The sequence below is a fragment of the Trachypithecus francoisi genome, unplaced genomic scaffold, assembly GCF_009764315.1.
Source record: "Trachypithecus francoisi isolate TF-2019V2 unplaced genomic scaffold, Tfra_2.0 Lachesis_group13, whole genome shotgun sequence".
NCBI lineage: Eukaryota > Metazoa > Chordata > Mammalia > Primates > Cercopithecidae > Trachypithecus > Trachypithecus francoisi.
This window is the reverse complement of record NW_022681458.1, coordinates 120,224,927-120,235,118: the sequence shown is the minus strand read 5'-3', so window position 1 is coordinate 120,235,118 and position 10,192 is coordinate 120,224,927. Positions and strand designations below refer to the sequence as shown.

At 40.4% G+C, this 10,192-nt stretch overlaps 1 protein-coding gene across 2 annotated transcripts in view; it reads right to left on the bottom strand.

The window, feature by feature from the left end:
• Window positions 1-643: 643 nt before the first annotated feature.
• Window positions 644-10,192, bottom strand: part of CFAP221 (cilia and flagella associated protein 221) — a 126,533-nt gene continuing 116,984 nt past the window's right edge. For both annotated transcript variants that reach the window (XM_033231761.1, XM_033231763.1), the window contains exons 23-24: window positions 5,161-5,256; window positions 644-940 (exon numbers count right to left, since the gene is read on the bottom strand). In XM_033231761.1, coding sequence (XP_033087652.1) covers window positions 832-940; window positions 5,161-5,256 — 205 coding nt within the window. In that variant the 3' untranslated portion in view covers window positions 644-831. The remainder of the gene's footprint in view (window positions 941-5,160; window positions 5,257-10,192) is intronic.

The following is a 10,192-nucleotide window of genomic DNA, read 5'->3' as shown; positions in this document are numbered from 1 at the left end:
AACGAATTCTAGAAAAATGTCGGAATCAATAAGTTAATGAAGACTACAAACATACAGTCTGATACCAGCCATTTAAATGTATTCATAGAAAAATCAGTGGAGGGAATACATCCAAATATATTTGGATAATTATGGGTTATTATAACACAACCCAAATGTCATCAGCCTTCCCAGCCTGTGCATATGAAGACAGTCATGTTCACAAACACAATACTGAGGCCTGGTTTTTACTGACACGTGTTCACTGGAACTCCTGGCTCCTCCTGCTCCAGGTGCTTCTGTGAGTTCTCAGGAGGATGCTTTCCTCCTGGGAAACTGGTCTGCAAGCTCTAGTCACCTCACAGTGTCCTCTCCAGGTCCAGGTCCCCTGCCAGTGTCTGCCACCTGCACAGCTACATGGGGAGCCAACATTCATACCAGTATTGCTCTTTCAAAGCCAAATCTAGTGATGCCCAGGGGATGGAGGGGGCTACTTCGCAGAGATGGGAGAGTATCCCCTCCTCAAAGCCGCTCTCCCACCACAGCACACCTCCAAAAGACCCTCAGAAACAGCTGCCAGTGCCCGGCTCTTAGCCTGTCATCACACGTTGCTCAGAAGCATTCCAGCACTAAACCCCAAACCAAGAAGCTAACAATGCTGTCATCATCCTAACGTCATTTTATTTTTAAATATAAGATTTAAAATTATCACTTAAAAGATATATACATCCTCTACATTTCATTTTTTTCTCCAGAAACTTTAATTGCAGAGATGGCTGGCATGTAAATGGATGCAAGGGGCCACAGTGGCCCACAGAAAGCAAATGGAAGGGACTGACCTACTGGTGACTTTCATTCTAGAATCAGGTATGTGTTGAGAGCTTTGCCCCGCAGGTTCCTCATCTCCTCGAGTAGCTTCTCTCCCGCCTTCTCTGCTGGTTGTGCTTGATCTTTCACTTCTCTGAGAATCAAAAAACCCAACAAGGAAACATGAGGACACTTAATAATACCATGCAAGTCACCCCACCCCCAGCACTGCTGGTGAAGGTTGGAGGAGCATTTCATTTAATATACAAAGAAAGTTTTCACCACATTTAGTGATAGTTTAGTTACCAGTGAAAACACTCAGCTTATGAATGATTCACACCTGGCTTCTGGTCTCAGCTGCATCAGTTTCTGAGCACGGGCAATTTACCTAAGCAACCAGAGCCCCTGTTTCCTGCTGTACGAATGGTGTAATTCCCATCTCCCAGCATTGTAGCGAAGGTGAAGTGAGATCTTAGTCACAGAGATCCTGGTGTGAGGTCTTCTGAGTGCTCAGTCAACGCTGGCTGCTTTTCCATCTTTATGAATGAGGTAAACACACACTACTTCTGATTCTGGCAATGGCTCCAGAAGAGTGGGCACCTCAGGGAAGGTTGCGCACCTGGACCAAGTAGTGGCTGACGTGGAGCCGAGGCTGATGCTGGCGTGGCGAGGGTTGCAGGGTAGAACTTTGACTGGACGTAGTGTAAAATGAGGCTATCAATTGAGGGGTGCAGTGGGAGTAGACAAAATGCTGAGAGATGGGGAGGACCTGGGCTTCTTACGGGCCAACTTGCCTCTTGGTGGGCTGGGGCCAAGGGTTAAGATGGAGACTCGGCTCAGAGGCTGTCATGGTGCTCACCAGCATCCAGATACAGGGGAGGAAATTATGAGTGTTTCAGTTAAAAGGACCTATGTCTTATTCAAAGACTGTGAACTCAGCTATATAATCTGCTTGGGCAATATAAATCCAATATAAAATAAAGTGCTTCCGAGACATTTTCTAAAGAGGGTGACATGTTTGGCAAATGGCTGACAGTTTTGGAAAACCAGAAATACCTGAAAAATGGAGAATTAAGATATTCCCTAATGCACATAATTAAAGAAAGTAATTGGTATCATTTTATGGAATCATGTCTAAAAATATAAAGATCCTGTCTCCCCTTAGAGATAATAATGATTGAGTAATACTGTGTTGATCTAAGGAGTGCTGAAAGATGTGTCAGCAACTAAAGTCACAGTCTCACAGTTCTTTGAACATTTTATGCGGAATATGATTCTCCCGTGGGTCTTGAAAGGGCCAAGACCGCTGTCCAAGCAGCAAAGCATCTCTCTGGTTAATTTCAGCCATTGACTGAGAGCAGATGATTCTTCGCATCCATGAAAATAAATGTTTGCCAGAAACCAAATAAAGAACAGTCCTCAGGGAGAAATGGGACACTGCTGATGTGTGTTTTTTGTTCCATCCCTGTCTGTCCAGGCTCTGGGTGTCTGGCAGGGAGGACTCTGTTGACTTCTGGCTGAGAGAAGGAGGTGAGGAGGAGGAAAAAGTAAGAACAGAGAGGGAAAAACAGAGCACAGGATTAGGCTTGATGTGAGCTGAGGAGAGTTTCTGAACCAAATCCCTTTTGAAAATGGTCCATGGGATAGCAACTTGCTGAAATACTACGCAGCCAACAAAATGATAATTATGTTGACAATTTTGATGCACAAAAAATGTACATAAAATAATGCTACCTACCAAAGAGGTAAATTAAAAATGTCATGGAAATGTTTATTGCAAATGTGTCAAATGTATGTATATATTCTGAAAAAATTAGAAGCTGACTTGTGAAAACCACTTTGGGTGAATATGTAACGTAATAAATTCTATTTCGTTTAATAATTTGATAACCAATAACCAAATGCCATTCAACGTGAGCTCCGTGGTATAAAGAGTGAAGACTCATGTAAAAGAGCAAGTGAGTAGATAGGTATTGAATATTACCCTGCTTCTGGGGCAAGTCATTCTATGTCCAGAGGTAATATTTGAAATAGAAAAGAAAGGTTTTCATTTAAAACCCTTTGTCAGTTTTTTGAAACTTGAAGCAAACACAAAGTGCTTCTGTGTGTTGAGGTGCAAGAGGTTTTATGCGCTGGGTGGGAGAACACAATAGTCTATTAACTAATTAATTAACTGATCAAAACAGATGCTTACTGAAATTCTATTTAAAATGTTGTTTCCTACATTTTCGTTTACCAGAAACTGCCAATCTATTTTCTGAGCAGTGTTGGCTGCTGCAGGTCTCTGAAACGATCACAGACAAACCAGAGAGACCTCATACTGCTCTAAGAAATGTGAGCATTCCTTTCAGAAAAGGCAGGCCCCCCACAACAAAGCAGAAGACAAACTGAGAAAACAAATTTGCAGCATATATAAGAAAGGGTAATAATCCTTAATAAATGAGGGACTCTTGCACATAAGGCAGAAATATAGGCAAAATGGGCAAAACAAGTCCCTCATAAAAGAAGAGAAATGGTTGAAAGGCATAGACACATTTTTAGTTAACTTGTAAACAAAGAAATTAAAATTAAAATAATGAGATGGTCTTTTAAAAAAGTTCTGTCTCATTGATAAGGATGAAAAAAAAAAAGATGACACTATTCCACGTCGTCCAGGGCATTTGAATGCAGGAAGTTCTAACCTCTACCAGTAGGAGAGATGGTAACACATTGTCTGGATGGTCATTAAGCAATATATATTAAAACCTTAAAATGTGCATTGATCTAGAATTTACCCTAAGAAAACAGTCTGATAAGTTTGAAAGGAATTATGGCACAGGATGTTTGTTGAAGCACTACTGATAACACAAAACACTGCAAAGAGTTTACACATTCATTGGCAGATTGTTGGTTAAATAAATTATGGTACGTCTACTTGGAAATATAATAATTCATATGGATATTTATAAATATATGCTTATGTTGTGAAATAAAAGTGCAGAAGATAAAACAATATGTATAATATGACTGAATTTTGTTAAAACCATATGTATTTATATTTTATTTATTTATTTTTTTGAGATGGAGTTTTGCTCTTGTCTCCCAGCCAGAGTACAATGACGCGATCTCAGCTCACCGCAACCTCTGCCTCCCAGGTTCAAGCAATTCTCCTGCCTCAGCCTCCCGAATACCTGGGATTATAGGCACCTGCCATCACACCCAGCTAATTTTTGTATTTTTAGTAGAGACGGTTTTCACCATTTTGGCCAGGCTGTTCTCTAACTGCTGACCTCAGGTGATCCACCTGCCTCAGCCTGGAAAGGGCTGGGATTACAAGCATGAGCCACCGCACCCTGTATTTATATTTTAAACCATGTATGATGATTTCCATATATATGGAAAAAATATATTTAACTATATATATTTATATATTTAACCATATAATATATTTAACCATATACATGGTTCAAAATATAAATACATATATAAATCTATAATATAATATATAAATATAAACATCTATATTTTCAGAAGACCATACATCAAAATGTATGTTACTACCTTTGGGTGGTAGAATTATTGTTTTTATCATATTTACAATTTTTTAGATTTTCTAATTTTTAAAATAATATAAAGAAATTTTTCAAAGAAAAAGAATAAAAATAAAGTGTACACATGGAATTTCAAACTTAAAAAGCATGTGAACTATAGGTGGTTTACATTAAAAAGTATTCTTCAAAATTTTTGTTTCAATTTGTGTTTCTTTCATTACAATGAGGAGGAACACATTTTATATGTTTATGACTGTGTTTTTGAAACCAGTTTTTCAAAGGATGATGCGTGCTTGGCTAGTTATCCCCTGAAGGAGAGGAGGAGAGAACATTTACTGAGCTCTGGTTCACATCAGGCAACTGGCTAGGTGCTTCTATCGCTGGCATCTCATTTAATCTCTATATTTGCTCTGTGACAGGGAGATTTTATTTTCTGCACGGTACAGAGGAGGAAACTGAGGCCCAGAGTTGATAAGGACAATAACTTGGCTTGAGATTTTCCATGTATAAATGGTGCAGCTCCAGATGGTCTGGCTCCAGAGCCAGTTCCTTATACAGAATGAAACTCAATCAGCTATTAATAAGAAACAAACACATCCTGAAATTGATTGATAAGCACAGGGAAAATTGATTTCAGTTTTTAAAGGCTTACTTGATAACAAGATTTCAGGGAGTATAATTGTGCCTAAAATAAAGTACCCATCTAAATACTTGAAGCACCAGAAATGTGTCTCTTTCAAAGACTGAGCTATTTAGACTCAGACAACAGGACAATGTTGTACTTTATGCAGAACAAATTTCACCCAAGATTACCTTTTAATAAGGCATAAAAGCATCCACTTACTTCTCCTTCCTGATGTCCTTGTAGTTCAACATAGGGAATTCCACTTTGATCATTTCTGGAGTCAACATCACTTCTACATTCTGCTCACAGAGCTCACTGCAAAGTGATAAGATGTTTAGTGGGAACTGCTTTTCCTTCCCAATGTAAAAATAGAATGAAATATTGTGATCATTTAGGAGTTATGCAATTCTTGTGGTATTCAACTTTAGTTCCATCTACTTTTGTTGTTTACATTAAAAGAAGCATAAAGCTGATAAATTGCTTTCCACCAACAAACAACGGTAGGCATAATGGTAGTTATTTATAACCAGAGAAGAAAAAGCAATTTTAAAAAATGGGGGTTACAGAATTCATATTCTTTTCCAGTGCACATGGAGCATTTACCAAAACTGACCGTATCTTGGGCTATAAAGAAAGCCTGAAAGATTTCAAAAGACTAAAATTAGAATATGTTCTCTGACTACAATGGAATTAGAATAGAAATCAATAGCAAAGAAGATAACTAGAAAGCCCACAATGGCTTTAAAATTAAACAATATATTTCTAAATAGTCTAGTTCTTTTTTTTCAATCTTTTTGTGGTCTGCTATCCCTTAGAGCAGGGGTCAGTAAAGTTTTTCTCTAGATACTTAATGGGTCATATGGTCTTTGTTACAACTACACAACTTTTTATTTCTTGCTGTTGTAGCAAAAGAGAAATCATAGAAAAATACATAATTGAATAGGTGTGGTTGTGTTGCAATAATACTTTATTTACAAACATAGGTGGTGGGCCACATCTGGTTCAGAGCTATAGTTTGCTGACCTCTGGCCTAGAGCTTTGTTGTTTGATGGTTCAAGCTGGGCCACTGCATGTTTGGGTTTTGGCTGAAGCAAAGCAGGGAGGGAGGGTGTGCAGGAGACACACTCATTCTGTTAAGAGTTGACCTCAGGAGTGGACTATATCTTGTCTGCTAACATTCCATCAGCAAACACTTAGTAAAATGGACAACTTAACTGCAAGGGAGGCTGGGAAACTTAACCTCTAGTTTCAATGATTCCAGGACTTTAGAAGAACAGGACAACTAATTTTTTGACAGCACCCATCTCCACCATACTGAATTAGAGAAACGCTTCTAAGATCAACAAAGGGCAAAAAAGGCTTCAAAAGTCTGGAATTACAAACAGGGACACTTTACGTCAGCAGTGATATATGTAAAAAGAGGCGGGTAGGCCGGGCGCGGTGGCTCACACCTGTAATCCCAGCACTTTGGGAGGCCGAGGCGGGTGGATCACGAGGTCAGGAGATCGAGACCATCCTGGCTAACACAGTGAAACCCTGTCTCTACTAAAAATGCAAAAAATTAGCCGGGCGTGGTGGTGGGTGCCTGTAGTCCCAGCTACTTGGGAGGCTGAGGCAGGAGAATGGCGTGAACCCTGGAGGCGGAGCTTGCAGTGAGCCAAGATCACGCCACTGCACTCCAGCCTGGGCCACAGAGCGAGACTCCGTCTCAAAAAAAAAAAAAAAAAAGAGGCGGGCATGGCAATTTTCTATTAAGAAAAATACCCTTGAAATCTGCAGAAGTTGTTCTAGCCTCATTAGATTGAAAGTTAATATTTACTGAGTAGCTGCTATATGCAAATCACTATGCTGGTGCTTTGCAAACACTATCTTCCCATTAGCAGTTTCTTTGTCTCGAAGGTGGGCATAATAATAAGAGCTCATCATAAGGATTAAATGAGACTGTTTACAAAGCACTCCCTGACACACATTTAATGCTCAGTGAGTGTTAGTTATTATAATTAATATCCTCATCAGCATCAGCATCTCCTTTAATTCTGACAACCCTCTATGAAGTAGGTACAACTATTCCCATTTCAAAGATGAGGAAACTGAGTCAAAATAGTGTGCACATCAGTGCTGAATGGAGGAGGAGCTGGGTATGTTTGGATCTACTGAACATCTCCTCAGTGGGCCTGGCAGAAAGAAGCTGAAGCAAATGTGAATCACCCCCCCATGGCCACAGCCCTCTCAAGAAATGCCATCATGCAGTGATTTGAGTAGACGGCACTTCAACATTCCTTTTCAGAGCTGGAGTCGAAGCTCTAGAAGCTCAGGCATTGTCAAGTATTATTGCATGTGGGCAGGTCTTATTCGCCTCACCGATTGAGGATTCCACTAATTGATTACTTACTCGTAAAAATGTACTGAAACTATCACTATAGTATGTATTTATAAAAGAAAAAACAGAAATCGTAATCAACAAATACTTATTTTTGAGTATATATGGTGTGAAAGACGCTGTAGTCTGGTGTGTAATAAACCACTTCCCGAAAATCACAAGCAGGCTGGCAGTGATCCTAGTCTGACCATGACAGTGATAATTTGCTATCAGTGCTTGAGTTATCAGGATTTCTTTGCTTTATCACAGCTGATGGTGTAATTTAGAATGCAAAAGTTTTTTTTTGTTTTTTGTTTTTTTTTTTTTTGAGACAGAGTCTTGCTCTGTCACCCAGGCTGGAGAGCAGTGGCACCATCTTGGCTCACTGCACTCTCCGCCTCCTGGGTTCACACCATTGTCCTCCCTCAGACTCCCAAGTAGCTGGGACTACAGGCGCCCGCCACCACGCCCGGCTAATTTTTTTTGTATTTTTAGTACAGACGGGGTTTCACCATGTTAGCCAGGATGGTCTTGATCTCCTGACCTTGTGATCTGCCTGCCTCGGCCTCCCAAAGTGCTGGGATTACAGGCATGAGCCACCACGCCCAGCCTAGAATGCAAAAGTGTTTATGTGTTAAGAATGAAAACACTTTTGAACAACGGAGCTAAGGAGGGCAGATCAGTAGGGTTGCTACAGGAGGCCAGGTCAGATGGCCTTGGTCTACCCAGTTCTTCCCCCTCTTGCTTGCAATTCTTGGACAGGATGTACTGAGAATGCAACATCCTAAGATAAACAGCAGGGCTGTGTCCTTGTTCCTCTCAGAACAGAATGTTCTGCAATGCTTAAGCTCAGTGATCCCTGTGACACTCAGGGAATAAAACCCAAAGTAAAGTGCTTTTGGGGTCCCTCAGCTGTGATGCAATGTGGGAGACATGCAGACGAGACTGCATCTGCCCTGGGCAGCTTTACTAAGCCTTGGTGAGCTGGCTCACCCTGGATCCTAGGCTTCTGTTTATTCTTGCTGCCTATCTGTGAGTCATACATCTGCTTTGCCTGGCTTACTGTACTTGTGTTCTGTCTTACTAAACTAGACCTAAGAACCTTTGCAGATGTCAAAGAAACAGTCAGAAAAATATATTGATAAATATGGATACTCTTTGACTTATAATGAGGTTAGGTCCCATTAGACCCATCATGAGTTGAAAATATCGTGAGTCGAAAGTGCATTTTTGACTTATGATATTTTCAACTCACAATGGGTTGATCTGAACAGAACCCCATCATAAGTCGAGGAGTGTACTGAATAAGTCACTTTCACACCACTGTAAAGTTGAAAAATCATAAGTCAAACCAATGTAAGCCAGGTGCTGTCTGTAGTTTCTATAATGTTTTGGTAAGTGACAGGAGTTAAATACTGATAGCTTCATTTGTGCAGTGAGAAAGCAAAGACCATGTATAGGCACAATTCATTCATAAGCCCCATCTCAAATAAAAATGAAGACATTCATCTCACCACAGAAATATACTTCAGAACACTTCCTTCACTCGCTTCGAGGCAATGCAATCCCACATAACTGCTACCAGCACAGGAGTCAGAGCCAAAAGTGGGATGATCAGGCAGGCACAGGGCTGGTCGCTTGGCCTCAACAGTGATCAGAGCCCAGACGTTTCATGCCAGTACTTTACACCCGTCAAACAGAAGCACGCGGGAGCATCTGGCTTTTGGTAAAGAGGCTAAGTTGGCCGTTTGTGTTTCCAGCTTTTCACTTGTCCTCTCCTGGTGTTTTCCGGGACCTCCCCACTGGACCAGGAGTCTTCTCATTCCCATCACCTCTCCTGCCACTGACCCTCAAGCCTGAACTCTAAAAAGGCTCTGGTGATTTTATACTGAGTTATAAGTGAGACTCAAAATATTCCCTCCCCAGAGGTAGTTTAATAGAAACAAAGCGCAAAGCTAAAGGAATGGATCTTCAGTAATAGGAGTTCAGGAAATAGTGGGTAGGAAGGAAATCTGGGACCAAGAGTCTTCCCAATGTGCCAGAGCTCTCGTCATGCAGGGCTGGTGGCCCTCTCTGTGCTATACCCCGACTCTGCTGTCACAGATACATCAGCAGCAGATCCAAGTGCTCCTTCATACCCCCAAAGACATGAAAAATCAAAATTTAAAAATATCAGAAACATTTATTCATCTTCCACACTTCAGATATAACACTGGAAGGAGGAAAACCTCTTGGGACATAAATATGTCTTCATCTGATGTTTTGGAAATCTAACCATGTATCTTCTCTTATTTTTATTTTCTCATAATGTTACTATTGGGTGATACAACTTCATTCTAAAGTGAGCTGTTGCTTGTCTACCAAGTGTCAGATACTGGGCTAGGGGTTTGGAATACCAGGGTCATTAATGGTAGTATAGCTAATTATCAAAACCTTACTATGTGTGAGACACTGAACTAAACATTGGACATGTATTAATTCATTTGCTTTTCATAGCAACCCATGAGATGGGTCCTGGGATCATTCCATTTGAAGATGAGGACACTGGGGCGCTGAGAGCTGAAGTCAGTTGCCCAAGGTGTACTGTGAGTGAGTGGCGGTGGTGAGGGGGGTGGTGTTGAACCCACAGCCTACCCCTTCATCACACTATTCTATACAACATTTTGGGTGCTCTATAATCTTCTAATGGAATCTAATTTTAATGAGAGATGAGTTTGTATACAAATTTATGCTATGTTGGTTAACTAAACTAGAAAACTTAAATGAATTTTACTTTTGCCTGGTAGAAAGTATCTGCTTTAAAACATATGGAACTTCTAATTTTCTCCCTGAAATTATGTGGTGATATAATAAGTAGCTAAGTATATTTTTAAAAAAGAGGAAGTAATGACT